Below are 22,603 nucleotides of genomic sequence, written 5' to 3'. Positions count from 1 at the left end.
TTCTCTTTCTTCGCTGTCCAAAAAAACCTGCATCTTAATTGTTGTCGATTTTTCTTTTTCTGCATCATTAGAACACCGTGCCGGCTCTTTACGCTGTGTGAACATTTTACGATGGATGGACTGATAGAAATGCTCCAAAATCACTTGGAGTAAAACCACTTAACATTAACTTTAATTAAAGGTTCGGATTGTTTTTGACTTCTCCTGTAAAGTCGCTGTTTTTGAGATGCATCTTCTTTTTCTATGCTTTTTTATGAAACATGTAGTTGTTTATCATGCCAGTGTAATTTATCATATTGATTGAATATTGTCATATACAGTAAGTCATGTTTATCTTATGATGTGTCTGCATATTGGATACTATTCTCAAGTTGCTATTCTGTTTATCATATTTTCTGTGTTATTACTCAGCTTTCATACAAAGAGCCTGAGCTAATCTGCTATAGACACCATGGCTTTGGACTTTATTACTACCTTAATTGCTCTTTGGAGATGACCGTATACTACAACCATAACTTTTACTGGACCTTGATATTATGTATATACTGTGAGTTTTAACTCACATGCTATTACTATTTTCTCCACATCTGCTTTCAGATTTAGCAACTGTCTCAAAAAAAAAGCCCAGCCATTTGAGCTTGGATATGTTTGGAACATAAGCCACACCCATTCCTGCCCACTTTGTCCTGATAGGCTGCAGTCAGATGCCTAGTCTTGATTATAGGCCTCTAAAGTTGTGCGTCAGTCTGTAGTTAACATTGTGCCCATTTCAGGAGCTCTAAGCTGGTTTTCTCTATGAAAGAAATGAATGGGAATTTCAGCAATTGATGCTATCATGCCTTGTGGTAAACAAAAATGACCCAAACTCGATACGTTTGGTCTTGTGTACACTTCACAACTCACTGTCACTGGATCCTCTGAATTAGGAGGTCGTTTAGAAGTTGAAATATGAACATTGCTACATCCGTGCTAATAGCAAGCTACTGCTCCGGCGAGCTTGCGTGAAAAAAAGTCTACCATTGAACTTTAACACTGCTACATACTGACACCAGCTACTCTAACTGTAGTCTAAAAGTGCCAACCTGCTGGTTGGTTTGGAGTATTTTGGGGAGGTCAGTTTTATGATGTCAGTTCGGTGCACAGCAGTGCTGGTTTGCTTGTAGCGAAATTCATATTTCGACTGCTTGACAACTGTGAAATTCAGGTAATCCAATGACATTCGGAGGGAAAATGCTCAAGGGTTGAATCATATCAGGTTTGGGCCACAAAGCATCCGCCAGTGGTCTTCGGACCAATGCAGAGGGGGAGCCAGTGGTCCATAGTGGTCATAAGCATTAGTAAAGATAAATATTGGTTTAATAATAATCCTGAAGTACAAAGTATTTTCAAGCAACTTCATCTGTTTGTGAGTGACTGGTGGAAAAAAAAATGTGCTGTAGACAAATTCCACTCAATTTGCCACCATTCTGCCTGATGTCATGTATAAAAGTAGGTTCTGTTGTTTTATGTTCAGTTATTTTATGTTCAGTGATGCATGTCACATATAGCGGCACCTAAACATCACTGTGTTGAAAATGTAAAAAAAAAAAAAAGATTTTTTTTTTTCTTCTTCATGATTTTCTCCCTAATTTTGACATCTTCTGTTCCACCCGCTAGTTAGGACTCTCACAATCACACAATACTACCAACGCTAGGAGGGTGCAGGCCAACACAGGCTTTCCCTGAGACCTGTGAAACTGCCATTCAGCTAACAGACGCCTGCGCAGGCTAGCATCGCATTGAGTGATGGGGGGGAAGGCGGAGGCCATCCTACCCACCCAGAGAGAGCGAGGCCAATTGCGCTCTCTAGGACTCCCGGCTACAGCTGTCTGTAGCATCACCAGGGATCGAACTTGCGGTCCTGATGACAGGGCCAGCGCTTAGGTGGTTGTGCCACTCGGGAGCCCCAAAAAGTTTATTTTTTAAGCAAAAACTATTTTTTGTGGATCCTCTACTTTCTAGTAATACTTTCTAGTAATAAGTAAATGAAACTTGAGGTGGAAAACGTTGAGAACACCTGGTTTAGATGAAAGACGGTAAATGAGAGAAGCTCAGAAGATGCTGAGGGGAGCATCGACGATGTGGTTTTAAATTTCAGTGCACTGTTTAAAATCTGATTGAAATCTGTGTTAAAATCATTACAGCCTTATCATGTATATGTGTATATGTCACGTCTCTCTGATGTAACGAAGTTCTTTAGGCCTTTTCCAGTGATCTCTGATAGCAGCCGTGATCTCTGATAGCAGCCGTGTGTGTGCGTGTATTCTGATCGTTAGCAGCCAAGTGCTGAGTTGGGGGGTGGGGTTAGTTTGTGGCCGGACACGGCTGTGACACAGAGAGGCTGTGTGCGATCGTGTGAGAGTTGAATAGATTGGTCAAAGGTCTATTACTTTCTTCCTGTTGTAATATCATCATGCTGTAATTGAGTCGTGCTATCAGCTCTGTTAGCATATTTGCTCTATTAAGTGATTTCCTTCCATACATACACAGTCCTGCGTGTGTGTGCCGGACAGTGGGTGAGCCTCTCTGTGGCTCTGTTTGAGGTGGTAATACGATGCCCTAGTTTTAGTGACCCGTCCTTTATCACCGATCCTCCGTTATCTGCTCTAAACAGCCAGTTCAACACCTGCCGTTCAGGTTACAGCTGAGTCATGTCCATGGCGATGGTTGCTAGGTTGCTAGGCTCACCTGCTGAATACTGAGAGGCTGCAGTGTTACCTTACATAACACTGTTACCTTAAGGTAATCCTTAAAAGGATTTTAGGAAGATTAAGCCTTAAATGTATAACGTACTATTGTAATAATGTTAATTACATTAATAATAGTAATAAAGTAGTGGATTTTAGCAATTAGGTGTTTTAAGTTGGGCAATTAAAGTGTTGGTTCTATTATTGGGAGACCATGATTTTACTCCCCAGTGATGCCACAGCCCTCCGCGAGTCCAATTGTAGTAATTATTTCATTATATATTGATATTGATATTGCAGAAGGCTGTGATATGCAAATGAGTCCTCTAATCAGTTACATTTTTTATTATGCCTTGAATAAATTTGCATGCATTCATGTGATCTGACCGAGTGTACGATATAACTTTGATCCATCTTTAATCATGACCTATGTGTTCATTATATCACCTGCTGTAAATTATATCACAGTTGCAATATGTATCAGTATGACAATATTGTTTTGACCATACTGTACAGCCATAATCCAATGCATGGAAAGTATCTATGCTTTTGTTTCCAACATCTGTAGCGTGAACAATGGAGAAGCGAGGAGTGGAAAAAATTTGAACAGAAATTGATTGTGTCACGATTGGCTCCTCCCACTCCTCCATGTGCTTTTCTGTTTACTTTTTATCGTCCATGTGCTTCTTTGTTTGGTTTCCTCCCGGTTCTGCCCCTTGTTTCTTGTCTCCGCCCTTGATTGTTTGTACCTGTTTTCCACCTGTGTCTTGTGAACCCTCGTTAGCCCTCTTGTATTTAAGCCCTGGGTTTTACTTAGTCTAGTGCTGGTCTTTGTTTGATTGTACTGTTGCATTGTTCTGTTTGAGTGCTGGTTGTTTTATGTTTATGCTGTTTTATGTTTATACCCTCCTGCTCTTCATGTCGGCTATATGAACCTGGACCGTTTTGACCATGACGCTGGATTTGCCCATAATAAAAGTCGCTTACATTCGGTGTTGTCTGAGATGTGGACTGGTTTCGAATGTCTTCATCTTGGCCCCATGTGTCAGACATAAGGCAACATGTGTCTGGCCGCAAAAGTATAAAGATTTTCTGTTAAAATTGGCCAGTTTCACAATGCATTGCACTACATTCCCCAGCATGCACTGCAACGTAATGCGCTCTGACACTTTTACCCCAACAACAATCTATGAGACAGTGGTTACACCTCAGTTCTACACAATTCTATGTAATTCTACACCAGTCATATCACCAAACACAATAACCACATTTCAGCTGCAGTTTAACCACTATAAACGCTTAACGTCAACTCAGCTCAGAGTCTTAATGAACGTGCAGAAAATAAGGGAGGCCAGGTGTCTAGTTCAACCATAAAGGTAGGTTTAAAAGACTCTTAGGGATGATTCAATTTGGAATATTTAAAATATTCTTGTCATATTTGAAAGTTACTACTGCTGTCTGTTTTTTACTGCTAAGGTTTTTGAATAAACAGTGGTCGGTTCAGGTTAAAGCACAATTTTAACTGAAAATGAAATAAAAAAAAACATTTTTTTCTCTGGCCCTTGGATTTTATTAGATTGTTTTAATGTGACTCCTTTTAGTGGTTGAGTTTGACACCCCTGGTCTAGGCTGTAGAGAATCAAAGAGGATCACAAAATTAAAAGAAAGGAAGACAAATCGAGCCAAGCCTTTTTGTGATGTTTCTATAAAACATTGCTTAGGTTGAAAAGGTCCTTATTTCTCTGTCTCCCTCTCTCCCTCTCCCTCTCCCTCTCTCTCTCTCTCTCTCTCTCTCTCTGTGTAGTAGTGACATAGTGTGGCTCGGCCCAGTCTGTCCGATTCTGAATGGGGTGGTTTTGGGGCTGTAACTGAGCAGCCTCGCTTTGCTTTAAGATGAATGGTTGTTGGGGTACCGGAGGGGCTATGTGTGAGTTAAATATTCATTGTGGAGCTTAGCTGCATGTCACAAACAACCCAAAGCACCACAACAGCCATTAAACACCAGTACGACATGTGCCAGGCCCTGTAACTGTGTGTTGTAGCAGGGAACATAACATCACATAGTACAAACCTCTATAACAGCTCTAAAGCCACCACACGGCGGCACGCCAGGGACCCATACCACCAAACAATTCAAGCCAATCAATATTAAATACTGTAAATCTGCTCTAAAGACAGCTGCACAGCCCTAAACTACAGTAAAATACTACAGCAGTTAACCTTTACAAGTCTAGAGTTATTGCTGGGGTTTTGGTATGTAATTGCATAATGAATGTATTAGCTGTTAATGTATTCCTACATGTATTAATACATGTATTAATGTATTCCTAATTTATATCTGCATTTAGTTTGCATTCACTATTGAAAGGGTTGCATCTGTTCTTCCCCAGTATTTTTAAAACAGTGTTAGAACATCTTACTGATCAGCACATGGTTGAATGGAGGACTTGCGTGATTCTGACCTGCCTCTCATGTAGTGCTAATATACTATTTGAAATCCTATTGGGGCAGAAATTTGCATTATTTTACATATTACGGTATTTGGCTGACACTCTTATCCAGAACGACTTACAATTTGACTATTTTACACAGGTAGGCAAAGGTGGTGTTAGGAGTCTTGCCCAAGGACTCTTATTGGTATAGTGTAGGGTGTTTACCCAGGTGGGGGATTGAACCCAGTCTACAGCATAGAAGGCAGTGGTGTTATCCACTACACTATACAAACCACATTATCATAAATGTGGGTTTTTTTATGTGTATGTCCTGAACTGAGAACTTAGCTCTAATAATTACAGTTCACCATAGAAAATTACAGCATGCTTTAGTCACTGTTATTTCTGGCTTTATTTCCAGAAATAACTCCGACTGTGGATTAAAAAACAGTCCGTGCCACACTTTGTGACTAGAGTTTGAAATATGAATCATGCGCTATGAATGAACTCTGTGATCTTTTGAGTTCTGTTTGCAACATGCTGAGTTGAAATGGGCTCACAGAGCCTGGTTCATTCAGCCCTGAACTAGGGGTGGTGGTTTTACTCAATGAAGTGATTATGATGATAATCTTCCACTCTACTTTTCACAGTGGTCTCCTCACTGAGTTTCACTATCAAAGCAATGCAGACTGAAGTAGAATAAGCAGTGGGGAAGTGATACAGTGTTGTATAAGTTATCTGGTGTAGAAGTACAACCCCATTTCCAAAAAAGTTGGGACGCTGTGCAAAATGTAAATAAAAACAAAATGCAATGATGTGCAGATCATTTCAATCCTGTGTTTAATTGAAAATAGTATAAAGACAACATATCAAATGTTGAAACTGAGAAATATGTGCCCATTTTCCAAAAATATTCCAAAAAAGTTGGGACGGGCAACAAAAGGCTGGTAATGTTGTTTAATTCTAAAAAAAACAAAAAAACATTAACATCACTGAGTACATCTGAGAGCATCTCAGAGGGGCGGAGTCTTTCAGAAGTACAGATGAAGAGGGGTTCACCACTCTGTGAAAGACTGCATAAGCAAACAACATAAATGTGTTAACATTAACATAAAAAAAAACATTTCTCAACATAAAATAGCAAGGAACTTTAGCTCTTCATCATCTACGGTACATAATGTCATTAAAAGATTCAGAGAATCTGGAGAAATCTCTGTATGCAAGGGACAAGACCAAAAGCCTGTATTGGCTGGCTGTGATCTTTGGGCCCTCAGACGGCAATACATTAAAAACAGACATGATTCTGTAATGGAAATCACTGCATGGGCTCAGAAACACTTCTGAAAAATACCGTCTATGAGCACAGTTTGTCGCTGCATCCACAAATGCAAGTTAAAACTTAAAGAAGAAATCATGTATAAAAAGGATCCAGAAATGCTGCCACCTTCTCTGGGCCTGAGCTCATTTAAGATGGACTAAGGGGAAGTGGAAAAGTGTCCTGTGGTCTGACGAATCAACATTTGAAATTCTTTTTGGAAATCATGGACTCTGTTTCCTCCGGGCTAAAGACCACTCAGCTTGTTATCATTGCACAGTCGAAAAGCCAGTTTCCATGATCATGTGACGGTGAATTAGTGCACATGGCATTGTTGATGTGTACTTCTGACGGATCCTGAGGTCACTTAGTAATTAATACTGAACGATATATACATGTTTTGGCAACACATGCTGCCATCCAGATTTCAGCAAGACAGTGCCATTGTCAATATCACAATCTGCATGTATTACAACAGCATTCCTCCCTATTAAAGGAGTCCGGGTGCTAAACTGGCCTGTCTGCAGTCCAGACTTGTCACCCACTCATAACATTTGGTGCATTATGAAATGAAAAATACGACAACAGAGACCCTGAACTGTTGAGCAGCTGAAATCCTATATCAAGCAAGAATGGGAAAACATTTCACTTTCAAAACTACAGCAGAGCAAGACTCCTCAGTTTACAAACTCTTATAAAAAGTTGTTAAAAGAAGAATTGATGAAGTGGTGAACATGCTCCCGTCCCAACTTGGAATGTGTTCTTGGCATTAAATGAAAAAAACAGTAACATTTCTCAGTTTCAACATTTGATATATTGCCTTTGTAGTATTTTCCTTTAAAAATATGGTTTAAATGATTTGCATATCATTGCATGGTATTTGAATGTACATTCGGCACAGTGCCCCAACTTTTTTTGGAAATACTGTTGTTACCATGGAACATACCTTACTTTATGTTATGACACGCTACAAGCAATTCAGTGACATATCTGGTTGAGTCTATTACAGAAGGCTGTTCCCTTTGGAAATAGACCAGATGTGTGCACTGATACTGACTCATGACTGTTACCTAGATCCTCTTTGGCAGGAGCTCATGTGTAGGAGTGGTACACACTCTTCATATCTACCACAGTTAGTAATAATTTCCTCAGTTTAGTACATGTTTATGAGAAGTAGTTCTTGTAGCTAGTATTTGAATCTGTCATCGAATCATCCGACTACTCGTTTATTTATTTGACACTTCCATCCATTAATCCATTCATCTTTCCACCCATCCATCCGTCCATCAATCCGTTCACCCGTCCATCTGTCTGTCTATCCATCCATCCAGACATCCATCCAGTCATTGGTCCATGCATCCATTCGTGCATACTCCCACATATACATCCATCCCTCTGTCCGTCTGTCCGTCCATACATCCATTGATTCATCCATCTGATGATTTGTCCATCCATCTGTCCATCCATTCATCTCTTCAGCCATCCAGTCACCCGTCCATCCAGCCATCCATTCATCCATCCATCCAGCCAACAGTTCAACCATTCTTCTGTCCAACCATCCATTCATCCATCTGTCCATCCATTTATCTGTTCATCCAGTGATTCATCAATCCATCTGCCCATCCATTCATCTGTCCAACCACCTATTGATCCATCTGTACTGCTATCCTTCCATCCATCCATCTGTCCATTAATCACCTATACAGTTATATATGCTTGATTTACTGGATACTACATGGAATTTACTCTCACTAAAGGAAGACTCCATCGCTTTCCAATGTAATCTCTTTCTGTATCATGCAGTGGATTACCAGAGACAATCATTTTAATGCATTAACCTTTACATAAAGAGAAATTCCATCATTTGTTTTCAGATTTTACCTGTTTTAATCACTGATCTGCAATTAGTTTGATGTGAAATTGTTCACTGTAGAGAAACACAAATTGTCTTTACAGTGGTGGTGTTTCTGTATGTAGTGTTGATGGTGGTTACATTTTTTTCTTAATTTACATTTTACAGCATTTGGCTGACGCTCTTATCCAGAACCACTTACAAATTGATCAATTTACACAGGTAGGCAAAGGTGGTGTCAGGAATCTGGTCCAAGGACTCTTATTGGTATAGTGTAGGGTGCTTGAACCCCAGTCTACAGCATAGAAGGCAGAGGTGTTACCCACTACACAATCCAACCACCAGTAGTGGGAGTCTAAAAAATGTTTTTTTTACTTTTTGTGCTTTTAGGCCAAAGCAATCATAAAACAATGTCTCAGGCATCAGGCAGTGTATTCACAACCATTTCTTGCAGTTTCAGCTAGCTTTTTAGTGGCATTACATTCTTTAGGCATCTGGTTTCTAGCAGATTCTGGTTTCTATCTTAACCATTTCGTTATCTGAATTCACTTTTAAGAGCAGAACAGAAAAGCTGTTGACTCAGAACTTCTTTTAGTAAGTGGTGGGGAAAAGTCTTGAAATGACGCGTGTGATTGACCATATGTTACTGATGTGACAGATAGAGGTTACAGTTTGTGGTTTGCTCAGTTTTTGACACCCACCTTCTATATCAGTGATCAGGATGGATTTGAACACTCATCTATACACATTAACTGCACACACAGGCGGCTTATGTTGTGGGTGCATGTGTGTCTGAGAGACTGTTACAGACAGAACAGCCATCTGTAGCCTCCCACACACACTCCCACACACAGTCCCCCCTACACTCGCTCAGGCTTTACCTGCTTCTCTAGAGAGCGGGAAAAAGACTTTGACCATTAGCTGATGCAGCATTGAACAGTGTTGGAGTGTTGAAAATTACAGCACACATGCACATGTGCACATATGTGTGTGTGTCACATAGGGGGCTGTAATTAGAGACTGACATTAACAGTGGAGACTCATCAGTCTTGTACGTGGTGCTGAGGGCTAAGCAAGCCTGCACTGACACACACACACACACACACACACACACACACACACGACACGGATCATTTCAGCTGCTTGTGTGAGCTGAGCCAGTATGTAATATGGATGGAGGGATGTGATGAAACTCTCCCCCTCTTAAATCCATCAATCAGTGTATTTATCAGTATCTTTACAGGCCACTTGCATGCCATGCAGCAAGTTTCTGATCCTTGAATTCAAGGCTGCTGCCTTATTTTTATGAGGAAGGATGAAGTGGAACAAATCAAGATGTGTATGTAACATCATAGGTGTGAATGTGTGTATTTAGATCTTTTTGGGGACCAAATGTCCATACGATGCCAAAAAGTTTGGGCGATTGCACCGATCCTGTATCAAAATGCTTGAGATTTACTTGATTCAAATGTCAACCATGGCTTCATGATCATGATCAACTCAACACTGTCATGACAGAACAGGTTATGTTACCATATGTAGCACCAAAGTAACGTAAACAGCGTTTGGTGCCCAACAAGTGCTTTCCTGTGCTGGATTTGAACCTTGCTTGTCCACATGGAGAACATTAAGCTGAAGCCATTCAGTTACAAACCCAGTCACCAAACTCCCAAATAGTGGCTGGTCTCACTGTCTGTGTTGTCTGTAAAGTGCATAGACCATGAGAGGAAATGTAGGAGACAGTCATAGCTGTTACAACAAACATGCATCGTCATAAGGAAGTCTTTAAGGAACTACATTTATGTTTACTTGTTTTTCGCAGGCCTATATTGAATATAATCATGTGCATATATGTTTGTTGTTTGTAGCCTGACTGCAAACACAAATAGAAAAAGCTCCTCAGAAAACCCTGACTGTTTTAAGACTGAGGCTCATGGCAACTTGTTTCAAAGGCTACAAATTCTTCACAAGTTGGCACTATTTGCAGTCGAAACTATTCTGTAGTTTAGTTAGATTTGTCCATGTTGTTCAGCCATGATGCCAATACAATAATAAAGTCAACAATTGTGTTGATGTAATTTATTTATATGCGAACAATGTACACATTCAATTAAAGCACTGTTTTATTCACTGCTGTATCTGTATCAGGTTGACCGTGAGAGACAATGTAGACTTACACCATCTCCTGGTTATGTTCAAAATATTTTGAAGTGCCAGTCATTTTGCAATAGGTAAATGTAAAATACTTGTTGGGCCTTGTGAGGATGTGAGGATGAACACCATTTTATTGCATTACTACCTGAAGTGGTAGTAAGTGGTACTCAGTGACACCTCTGACAAAAATGAGGGTATGTTTTACATTTCTGGCATGGAGGAAATGAGAGATGGCATTGAATCTTGTTGATCAGGAGAATTAAAGACATCACTACTTTGTGAACGCCGTGTGCGTGTTGAACTACCTAGCTGTGGTACCAGATGATGTGAGTGGTGGTGACGTCATCCATGTGACAACATTCGTTGTCCGTTTTGGAGAAATAAAGGGTGTAAAAATATACATATTTACATATAAGTGACAGAGCATGTTATGCCGCATAGCATGTGGTGAGCAGCACCTATAATTCATTTGTTAACCCACACTTTGAGCACAACTGCAGGGTCAATTGCTGATTGGGTCACTTTCCCTGCCTATACATACAAAAATGCTAGTTCGGATGTCGGAGAATTGCTTGTAGTGCAAAACAAGGCAAAGAAAAGTGGGTCATGTTACAACTGTAGCAGACATGGTAGTGGCCTAACATAAGACTTTTAAGTCGCTAGCTTTGTTATACTAGAATTAAAATGACTTTATTTGTCTAATTGTGCACTACAAGTAGTAATTCTCAGTTCTTTTGGTTTTATTTGGCATTTTCTTGTGAGCTACTTGTTTAAAAAGCTGCAGTTTTGTAGCTGCCATGCCAGAAATACTAGCCTAGAGCAGCTAAACCGGCATATGTTGTGTTTTAGTTGCTGGTGTGCCTGTCAGCATCAATGGAGGTTAATATGCAGATCACCAGCAAAGCCAGGATATGTTGTGTTTTGATGCTGGTATGCTGGTCAACCATGCTAAGTGACCAGCTTGTGTGTACTGGGAATAAAAGGCATATGACGAGGTTATTTCACAGTAAGCCCAATGACCATGACTACCATGTTATTTCAGCAGAGGATAATGGATTTGTGAATAGATTATGTCAAATATTGGATGTCAGTTCAGCTGGATGGAACTCACAGGCGGGAGTGGGCCACAGCGTTTCAGGTGCAGGCGGGAGCGGGATGAAATCTCAGTGTTTGTTTGAACATGGTGCTTTAAGATGATCATTTTAACTGAAAGTGCTCCAGTTAAAAACAGATCATTTTAAAACTTTTAAAGGAAAACAGTGTATCGGTTGAGTGTTGAGCATCAGTATCAGAAGAAAAAAGTAGTATCTCTGTGGAAAACATGAACATGTTCTTGTGGGGACATTTGACTGCGTTTTATATTCCCAACTTACAGCTTCTTTATTAGAAAAGGTTAAATAGGCCAAAGCTGAGGTTCAGGTTAGGGTTGGGTTAAGTGGAGCGCAGCAATGTTAGCATTACAGTCATACCAAAGGACATGCAAACACCCCAGAAAGACAGGAATACAAGCTAATGTGTGTGTGTGTCTTTCTGTATGCGTTCGAAAAGTCAAGGCTGTTTATAGTGGGCTTTAATGGAAGGCACTAGTGGCATATTTGTAAAGCAATGGGTCGCTATATATAGATGTTGGATATATGAATGTGCTGTGGATTGGAAGAAATGGTACTATAGCATGCACAAGTACTTATGAGAATGCTTTTTACACACACACACACACACACACACACACACACACACACACACACACACACACACACAGACAAACAGGCACTTCTAGTCAGCATTTCTCTGCCCCTTCCCTTAAGGGAGAGCTATTTATTAAACTACACCTCCAAAGAAAGCAAGCAGAATCTGTTTTAACTGGGTTTTTTTTGTGTTTGTTTTGTTTCTTCCCTCTTGCCGTTGCCCAGGAGACTGAGATCAGCAGGAAAAGGAAGGAGTGTGAAGTTCTCGAAGAGGAGGTGAAGAAAAAGAGCCAGTCATGTCAAACCTTGGTAAGAGCCTTTGAAACGAAGTCTCTTCTCATCCCTCAGCGCCGTATTCAGCGTCTCCGGGGGGAATTCTCCCCTGCAGAGGTGTCGATAAAGTTGTGAAATATTGAACTGACATGTCAGTGTTGTTCTGCAGGCACAGCGGGGGGACGTACAGTCATTCCGAATGCTCCACTGGAATGATAGATGTGATGCTATGTGCTCGAGTTTTGAATTTAGGGCAATTGAAGGGCGCGATAAGTGGAATTTTCACTACATTTGGATGAAATACTAGGGTTAACACTGAAGATTCTCTCATTACTGATACTTACCAGGGTTATAAAAGAACTGTCTGGTCCCCAGCTTGCAAAGTTTGCTTGAGGATGTGAGGGAAAAGAACTAGGTGGGGTAGATCGAGCCATATGGAAGAGAAATATACATGAATGCATTTAGCAGAAACGTGACAATGACCGAAAAATATTTTTTGTTCAGTGTACTGAGATTTTCGTTGGGAGTGACAAGGATGGACAAGCTTAGAAATGAGCAGATCAGAGGGACAGTGAAGGTGGAGCAGTTTGGAGATAAAGCCAGAGAGGTCAGGTTGAGATGGTTTGGACATGTGTTGAGGAGGAATAGTGGATATATTGGTCAAAGAATGTTGGAGATGGAGCTGCCGGACAGAAGGAGAAGAGGTAGACCTCAGAGAAGGTTTATGGATGTAGTGAAGGTGGACATGGAGATGGTTGGTGTAAAAGTAGAGGAGGCAGTGGATAGGGCAAGATGGAGGCAGATGATCCGCTGTGGCGACCCCTAAAGGGAGCAGCCGAAAGAAGAAGAAGTACTTCAGTGTTTGTGAGGAAGAATTTGAAACGCCATGCTGATGTGTTCATGTTCCATAACTTGCTACCTCGCTATCATCCATCCATCCATTTTCTAAGCCGCTTCTCCGTCAGGGTCGCGGGGGGATGCTGGAGCCTATGCCAGCAGTCTTCGGGTGGAAGGCAGGACACACCCTGGACAGGTCGCCAGTCCATCGCAGGGCAGACAGACAGACACAGACAGTCAGTCACTCACACACACACTCACACCTAGGGGCAATTTAGCATGTCCAGTTGGCCTGACTGCATGTCTTTGGACTGTGGGAGGAACCCGGAGGAAACCCACGCAGACACGGGGAGAACATGCAAACTCCACACAGAGAGGACCACACCACGCCACCGTGCCGCCCTCCTCGCTATCATAATCTGGATTATAGACGCAGAATTAGAGTATGGGTTGATTGATAAACATTCATCTTAATTAGAACTAGACTACATGCGGTGTTGCCAGATTGAGCGATTTCCTGCCAAATTGGGTGTTTTGTGTTTGATTGAGTGGGAAAAAAATGTGGCGAGGGGCCACAATATGGGCTGGTTTGTCATGATTTTTGCACTTTTTTAATTGTGTAAAATTAATAATGCGGCTGATGCTTCAATAAGCCTAGCCCTCCCAAAATCTGGTCAGTTATAAAAACTTTGATTGACATATCCTTTAGTTCCTCCTATTTTAAATATTATTTGACTTTATTTGCTTTTATTAACTTTGTAACGTCTCTTTCCCTTGCCTGTAGTGTTAATCTCGTTTGCATTTTGTGGGGGGCCTTTGTCATGAAACGACCCCCAATGGTCAGCCTACTTCAGGTTATAGCTATAGCTCCCCAATCTAGCATTGCCATTTGTTGAATGTCTTAGAGACATCCTGGCTTATAGATGGGGAGACTGTAAATTCCTAGGTGGGCCTCAACACCTCTATTTTAATTACAAAGGTAGAGGCAGCCACCCATGAAGTAGGTGGCTTCAGGCTCGTTTAGACAAAGAGACAACCAGAGGGTTTGGTTTACTGGAGGGACAATAAGTTTGATGGTTGTATAAGCTGAGTGAGACTTGCTTGGTTTGGAAGTTGCGTGTTCATTAAGCTTCTTTTGCTCGTCTCCACTCCTGTTTTCTTCAAGAAACAAACGCTTGTCAAGAGAAAGCTGTTGTCCCACCCATCAGCATGGTGTATAGTCTCAAAGGCCACATGGCCTGTGTCACCCAATTCATTCAGTATTACTGAATGTACACTGTTCTGCAGTATTTGGAAAATAAAAACGGCCAGTGATCTGTTTGGTAGAGTTTATAAAGGTAAGCAAGTTGTAAAAATATATATTTGAAAAGTGGTTATCCTTCTTTCATTGCTTTCAAAAGGCTGTTATCATGATTTTTGTCTATATACGTTACTTTAAAGCATCCAGTTGTTCATACTAATGACTACAAATGCAAAAGACAGACAATTTTGCAAAGACAAGGTGCCAGCGGTTAACAGTTCCCAGCAGATTAGTGCTGATATATTATTAGTATTGTATTATTTAGTCCTGTGGTGGAAAGGCTTTGATGTTTTCTTTACAGTTTGGCAGTTTGTCAAGCATGTTTTGGTGGATTTTGAATATTTTCTAGATGGAAAATATTGAAACAGTCTGGCCACTCTGACTACAGATATGTGGATAAGTGGCCAACCATTTCTCTGGCACACTATAAGTTCTGGCTGAATGCTGTTACAGAGACAAAGATGAAGAGGCAAAGAATTTTTCATGAAATATTCAAAATTATCCAGCAGAAAAAGAAGTCATTTCGCAGTCTGCTCTGTCAGCACTAAAATTCAGTAACCTTAGCTCTGCGTTACAAGTTGAGCAGTGAGACAGGCGGCTTAGCTAACATTCACTGTCTTTGCCACACAGAACCTGGTTGTGAATCCACTGGTAAGTTAGCATTTATAGCTAAAGGTAGCCCCCTAACCTAGTAAACATGTCAACAATAATGTAGGAATGAAAACACACTAGAACAGAATGTCAACGTCTAGCATTAGCTGGCTAATTCTGTTAGCAGTCTTCAATTTCCAATTTCCTTTTGTCATTTTACTTCAGCGACAGAGGGCAGGTGAGATTGTAAGATACAAACGTTTGTTAACTTCGCAAAGCTAATGAAATTGAAGGCTTGTACTTGTTGAAGATCATTTTGTGCAGAGATCAGAGCCTGAGGAGCAGAGCACGGTTCACTGGTTCAAATATTAATAGAATAACTCATAACGCTCAACGAGAAGTCTTTAAAAAAGAGCCAACTGCCAGCAGCTATAAGGTGTAAGTAGGGACAAAGGCCCCTTGTTGTGGAGACACCTGAACATCTAGTAGCCTGAACTTGCATGACAGTTTACGTGATTTTTGTCAGATTTTACTAGTAATTTGACTAGTAAAAGTAATTCTACTTTTGAAACGGTTATCGGTTTGAAGTTTACAGGTTTACTCATTCACGTCGACAGAGGCCTGGTCTTGTATGACTGGAAACAATTACCTGAGAATGTTGCTAAGATGGCTGGCATGTTTCATTTACAACAATATACTGTGCAATGATGGTGAGCTGGTTTGTGCCGAAGGAGCAGCGTAGTCTTAATCACAGAATATCTTTAAACCATTGCTATTTTATAGATCAATAAAAACAATGAGAGCTCCCCCTGCTGGACCTCCAATCTGTCTGGACTTTCTTGTAGACATTAACTCACTATATAAATAAACTCCTACAATCATTCACAATTATACTGAAAATAAATGTGTGGAGAATGTACAGTGTAGTATGTTTACATATAAAGAGTATTTTAAAAATAATTCTGTGTGATGATACTACACCAGCCCCCATGCATTTGATGACAACGTATATACATTTTTAGCTGAGTGGGTTTAACCACCTTAAAAAAATAAACGTAGGCTTTGTCAGAACAGACCAGCAGTTTACTTTCACTTCTGATGTTTGGATGGTTGGGTGTGCAGCAGTAGGCCAGTAGTGTTTGGCTGTCAACTGAAACAGTGTTTACTGCTCCTCTTACGACTGTTTAGATGACCTCGATATCGGCCTGAGCTTCTTACTGCAAATATTGTTGGTAACACATTGAAATGTGTGGATGGAATGTATGTGCGCATTTCATCCACATATTTCTGGAAGGCAAGGCCTGCTGTCCCTCTCTCTCTCTCTCCCTCTTTCTCTCTTTCACACACAGAGATACACGCATTTCTACCTCCCTAGGGCTCTCTCTCTCTCTTTCTCCTACCCCCCTGATACACCAGAAATGGCACTCAGCCTCTAGGGTGGGCTGTCATGGCAAACTAAAGGGGCAGTAGAGAAAAGAAAGTGTGAGGGAGGGCGAACAGGCAGATACAGGCTCTTTATCTGTCTCTCTATCTCTCTCTCTAGATATGTTTGGAATGAGTGTTTTCAGTAATATAAAACTAATGTGGATGCAGATAAATGTATAGAATGATTCTAATATGTGAGTCGTGTACAGCCTGACAGCTACCAAACACTGAAATAAAAAGAAAAGAGAGGTGTACAGAATGATAAGTAGAGCTTTAGATGACAAAGCTGTAAACCATCAAGAATGAAGTTGTAATCAAATGAATATGCAGAAAACTTTATCCAGAACATTAATAGTTACTTTGGTTTTGGGTTAGTCCCATACTACATACTACTCTCCATACATAATAGTGAATAAAACATCCGAGTTTTATTAGATGTTAGATACCTGGCCCATAGTTTCTGATATTCACTTTTCAACTTTTCACTTTATTGTATAAAAATAGCAAAAGTTATTAGTATTGTCACGCCTGCAGCCAGTCCACATATGGGCAGAAACTGCATTGCCCAGAATCCTTTGCAGACTCACAAGGAGGAGCTATTCTCTTCGCTGCTGTTTCAGGACTCAAACTCCATTTTTCCGACTCCACAGCAAAGTAACATGACTTTGGACATCTCCTCATCATCCTATCAGCGATCTATGAATACTAACTTTTCACAGCTGTGTATTTGTCACATTATTCTCATAGTTTAGTATATAAGCCCGGGCTTTAGAGTAGTTGAGTTGCGAAGCATTGCTTTCACTTGTGAAACTACTGAGCGTTATTCTGTTCTGATGCTGATCATGATTTGACTTCCTTGTCAGATTGTGTTTTCTTGTTGACCCTGATCTTTGGACTTTTGTACTTTTTGCCTGGTTTATTGGATTCATGGTTTTGACTCATTGCCTGTTTTGTGGACTCTGTCTTGTCTTGCCCTTGTCTGTTATGGTCACCTTTCTTGTTCTGCTGTGTTTCCTGGATTTGACCCCTGCCTGTCTCCTGACTACTCTCTGCATCTACGATTCCACAAGTAAAGCTTCACTTTTGTTCTCTAACCACTTGTGTCTGCTTTCTGGTTGCATGTCACAAGTATGTTTATGTAAAGGGTAGTGAGGAGGTGGACGCACACGCTGCGATAAGCAAGATTTATTGTGGGCAAATCCAGGGTGATAGTCAAAGCGGTCCAAGGTCAAAGAGCCAACAGGGATAGAACGAGGGTAAGACATGATAGACGGCAGAATACAACTGTTAACACAGACAAGCACATTCAACAGAGACTGTTACAATCATACAAAGACGGGCAAACACAAGGGGCAAACCCAGGGCTTAAATACACGGAACAATGAGGGACAGGTGAACACGATCGGCGTGGAGCAACCAAACAGGAGGCAGGACTTAAACCAAAACAAACGCACATGGACAAACCAAAACAAAAAGGCACATGGAGTGGGAGGAGCCAATCGTGACAGTTTAAGTGATTCTGTTGGAGAAATTTTAAGATACTAAATCAAACCGGTGTGTATAGCATATAAATAGAGTTCCTGTAGAATCAAGAAATTTCTAACACTAAAAATCATATCAAGGTCTCAGAATCCAAGAAAAGTGTTAAAACTTCTAAATAATGTGTAACATTGGTGTACCTTTAGTATAATTATAATTACATAAAGCCTGTTGAATGTATCTGTTGATCTGTAATATTAGCCACTATTAAAAATCGGCTGATAATAGTGAGCAAGAACATCACTGATCATTCGTGACTTTTTTGGGTGTGATATGACTGGGATTAGAACCTGTGATGTCATAACAGAGTGAAGACATAGTAGGATTTGCTACTACCTTGGCCAATTTTTGACACCCCTTCTGCAACAATATGACAGCAATAAACAGCTGAACTAAGGGATCTTCAGAGCTAAGTCGTCGGGAGCAATATGCTCCTGGTAGGGTCTCCCAGGGCGAACAGGTCTGGAGTGAAGACCCAGACTAACACGATCCAAAGTTCTCCATGCACTTCGGGCACAAGAAATCGTGTACCCTGCCCGGGAAAGGGTCACCGTGGCCTACCCCTGGAGCCAGGCCTGGGGGTAGTGTTCCATGGCGAGCGCCTGGTGGCCGGGCAGCCCACATAATCTGGCCGGGCTCAGCCCGAAGAGGCAACATGGGGAGGCCATGTGGGCCCACCACCCGCAAGGTCCAGCATGGGGGAGCGGTGCAGTGCCATATTGGCAGTGGGAGATTGCGGGGAGGCCCTAGTTGGCCTAGGCCCCTGCAGCAGAAACTAGCTCTTGGTACATGGAATATAACCTCACTGGGGGGGAAGGAGCCGGAACTTGTGCAGGACGTTGAGAGGTACCAACTAGATATAGTTGGGCTCACCTCCACCCACAGTGTCGGCTCTGGAACCAAACTCCTGGATAGGGGTTGGTCTCTCTCCTACTCAGGGGTTGCACAGGGTGAGAGGCGCCGGGCGGGTGTGGGGATACTCACAAGTCCCCGGCTGGTGACCAGGCAGTTGGAGTTTGTCCCGGTGGACGAGAGGGTCGCCTCAATGCAAATTAAAATCGCAGAGAGGAAAACTTTGACTGTTGTTTGTGCGTATGCACCAAACAACAGGTCAGAGTATTCGGCCTTCCTGGAGCGAGTGGGCGGGGTTCTGGAAAGGGTCCCGCCTACAGACTCCATAGTCTTACTGGGAGACTTCAATGCTCACGTTGGTAATGACTGGGAGACCTGGGTTTAGGGACTCGTTGGCCCGAAGGACTCCCGATTCAGCAGATAGGTACCGACAGGCAAAAAAGGTGGCAGCTGCAACGGTGGCAGAAGCAAAATCCAGGGCATGGGAGGAGTTTGGTGAGGCCTTGGAAAAAGACTTTCATTCAGCCTCAAAGAGGTTCTGGACAACTGTCCGGCGACTCAGGAGGGGTCTGGGTGGCTGCGCCCAAGCTGTATTCGGCAAGGGTCGAGAAACTCTGACTTCGAATGAGGATATTGTCGGTTGGTGGAAGGAGCATTCTTAATCCATTAATGAGGAACTTCTTAATCCAGGAGACGTGCCTCCCTCACGGGAGTCAGGGCCAGAGGCTTCTGGGGTGTCAAGTACCATTTCCCTGGTGGAGGTCACTGAGGTAGTTGGTAAGCTCCTCAGTGGTAAGGCACTGGGGGTGGATGAGATTCGTGCAGAAATGCTTAAGGCTCTGGATATTGTGGGGCTGTCATGGCTAACACGCCTCTGCAATATTGCATGGACCTCGGGAACAGTACCCTTGGACTGGCAGACTGGGCTGGTGGTCCCTATTTTTAAAAAGGGGGACCGGAGGGTGTGTGCCAATTATCGGGGTATCACACTGCTCAGCCTTCCTGGGAAAGTCTATGCAAGGGTGCTGGAAAGGAGACTCCGACCGATAGTTGAACCTCAGATTGAGGAGGAACAATGTGGATTCCGTCCCGGCCGTGGAACAATGGATCAGCTTTTCACCCTCTCACAGATTGTTGAGGGGGCATGGGAGTTTGCCAACCCAGTCTACATGTGTTTTGTGGACTTGGAGAAAGCTTATGACCGTGTTCCTCGAGATATCTTGTGGGAGGTCCTCCGGAAGTATGGGGTGCCGGGGCTACTACTCCGGGCTATCCAATCTCTGTACTCCCGGAGTGAGAGCTGTGTCCGTATACTCGGCATTAAGTCAGACTCCTTCAGGGTTAGTGTTGGACTTCGCCAGGGTTGTGCTCTGTCTCCACTCTTGTTCGTGATATTCATGGACAGAGTGTCAGGGCGTAGCCGGGGTCAGGAGGGCATTATGTGTGGAGGCCGCAGGGTGGCGTCTCTGCTATTTGCAGATGATGTTGTTCTTTTGGCGGAATCACATGGATGCCTCCAACGCTCGCTGGAGCGGTTGGCAGCTGAGTGTGAAGCGGTTGGTATGCGGATCAGCACCTTCAAGTCTGAGTCCATGGTCTTGGCCCGGAAAAGGATGGCATGCCCACTCCAGGTAAGGGGAAAGGACCTGCCCCAGGTGGAGGAGTTTAAGTATCTTGGGGTCTTGTTCACGAGTGATGGGAAGAGGGATCGTGAGATCGGCCGTAGGCTGGGACAGGCGGCAGCAGTAATGCGGTCACTGTACCGGACTGTAATGGTGAAGAGGGAGTTGAGCCAAAAGGCGAAGCTCTCTGTTTACCGGTCGATCTACATCCCAACCCTCACCTATGGTCATGAGCTGTGGGTAATGACCGAAAGAACGACATCGCGAATACAAGCGGCGGAAATGAGCTTTCTTCGTTGGGTGGCGGGCTACACACTCTGCGATAGAGTGAGGAGCTCGGTCATCCGGAAGGAGCTCAGAGTAGAGCCGCTACTCCTCCGCATTGAGAGGAGCCAGCTGAGGTGGCTCGGACATCTGATCAGGATGCCCACTGGACGCCTCCCGGTGGGGGTGTTCCAGGCACGGCCTACCGGCACAAGACCCCGGAGTCGCCCTAGGACCCGCTGGAGGGATTATGTCTCCAAGTTGGCCTGGGAGCGGCTTGGGATCCCCGGGAATGAGCTGGAGGAAGTTGCGGGGGACAGGGTCATCTGGGATTCTCTGCTCTCCCAACTGCTACCGTGACCCTGTTTGGACTAGCGGGCAACGACGATGATGATGATGATAAACAGCTGAACTAGTGATTTAAATGCAAAAACACCACTATGGTTAAAATCACAGAAGCATGTACATTGCATCCAGATCTAGCCCTAAGCTTGAGGATGGCATACAACAGCCCAACTAATGAAAAACGTTAAATAAACTGCTTAACAGGCCAGTTTCTTACACACATGAAACCTGAGAATAGTTGAACTTATAAATAATATGCCTTAGTATGTAATAAACCTTGGATTTTAAGTTGTTAGGAGGTAAATGACAGAACTTAAAACTAGTAATAATTGTGGGTTAGTCTGTCCCTGTTGCTACAGTATTTACAGTATTATATAATAGTATATTATTCTTTAAAAAAAAAAATCTACAAAAAAATTTGTATCAGCCAGTATGAGCCCAAGATGAGCAACAACAAAGAATGGTACCAACTATACCAAGATCTTGACAAAATGCTAGAAGCCACACTAGTAGGGACAGCAGAACAGAAAGTCAATACCCTCACAACAATAACCTACAACCTGGCAAGGGAGCATTTTGGAGTTGAGGTGAAGAAAGTCAACATCAAGTCTACCATCCAAGCAGAAGAGACAGGGCAATCCATCGTTTGAGGGAAGAAATCAATGTATGTATGGACGACCTTACCATGACAACGACAACCCATGGGGAGACGAGGTGGGTGCTACCAGTTCGGGACCACATGGCAAAATGGGCCAGAATGAAGTTTAAGCCAAAGAAATCCAGAAGTATGGTGATCAGGAATGGGAAATTGACCAACAGGTTCAAGCTGTGTGTGCAAGAGGAAGTGATTCCATTGATAGGGGAGAATTCAATCAAGTGCCTTGAAAAGTGGGTCGATGACTTGCTTACTGACAAGAACAACATTGCCAGTACAGAAAAGCAGACGGAGGAATGGCTGGCGTGGATAGAAAAATCAGGGCTCCCAGGGAAGTTTAAAGCATGGCTCTATCAACATGGACTGTTGCCAAGACTCATGTGGCTGCTGACTGTGTACGAAGTCCCAATAACACACGTAGAATGACTGGAGAGGAAGATCAATAAGTACCTCTGAAAGTGGTTGGGAATTCCTCCAAGCTTCACTGCAGTAGGCCACTACATAAAATCAGGGCAGCTCCAACTTCCTCTGTTATCCGTGGAATTCAAAATTGCTAAGTGCAGAGTTGTAATGACACAGAGAAACTGCCAGGATGAAAAAGTCAGAAATACAGGCATCATCACAAGATCAGGGCACAAGTGAGCAGTTGACTCATCTGTTGCACAAGCCAAGAGCATGCTGAAGATACATGACATCATTGGAGCACCATGCATAGGAAGAGGGGTCTTGGAACCTC

General features: G+C 42.6%; 1 protein-coding gene across 10 annotated transcripts in view; it reads left to right on the top strand.

The window, feature by feature from the left end:
• rimbp2 (RIMS binding protein 2) overlaps positions 1-22,603 on the top strand; it is a 279,113-nt gene that overhangs the window by 122,026 nt on the left and 134,484 nt on the right. For all 10 annotated transcript variants that reach the window (XM_037536053.1, XM_037536059.1, XM_037536057.1 and 7 more), the window contains one exon: positions 12,390-12,473. In XM_037536053.1, coding sequence (XP_037391950.1) covers positions 12,390-12,473 — 84 coding nt within the window. The remainder of the gene's footprint in view (positions 1-12,389; positions 12,474-22,603) is intronic.

Source organism: Pygocentrus nattereri, chromosome 29, assembly GCF_015220715.1.
Source record: "Pygocentrus nattereri isolate fPygNat1 chromosome 29, fPygNat1.pri, whole genome shotgun sequence".
In the NCBI taxonomy this organism is placed as follows: domain Eukaryota; kingdom Metazoa; phylum Chordata; class Actinopteri; order Characiformes; family Serrasalmidae; genus Pygocentrus; species Pygocentrus nattereri.
Note: the sequence above shows the minus strand (reverse complement) of the source record. Positions and strands in the feature narration are given on the sequence as shown.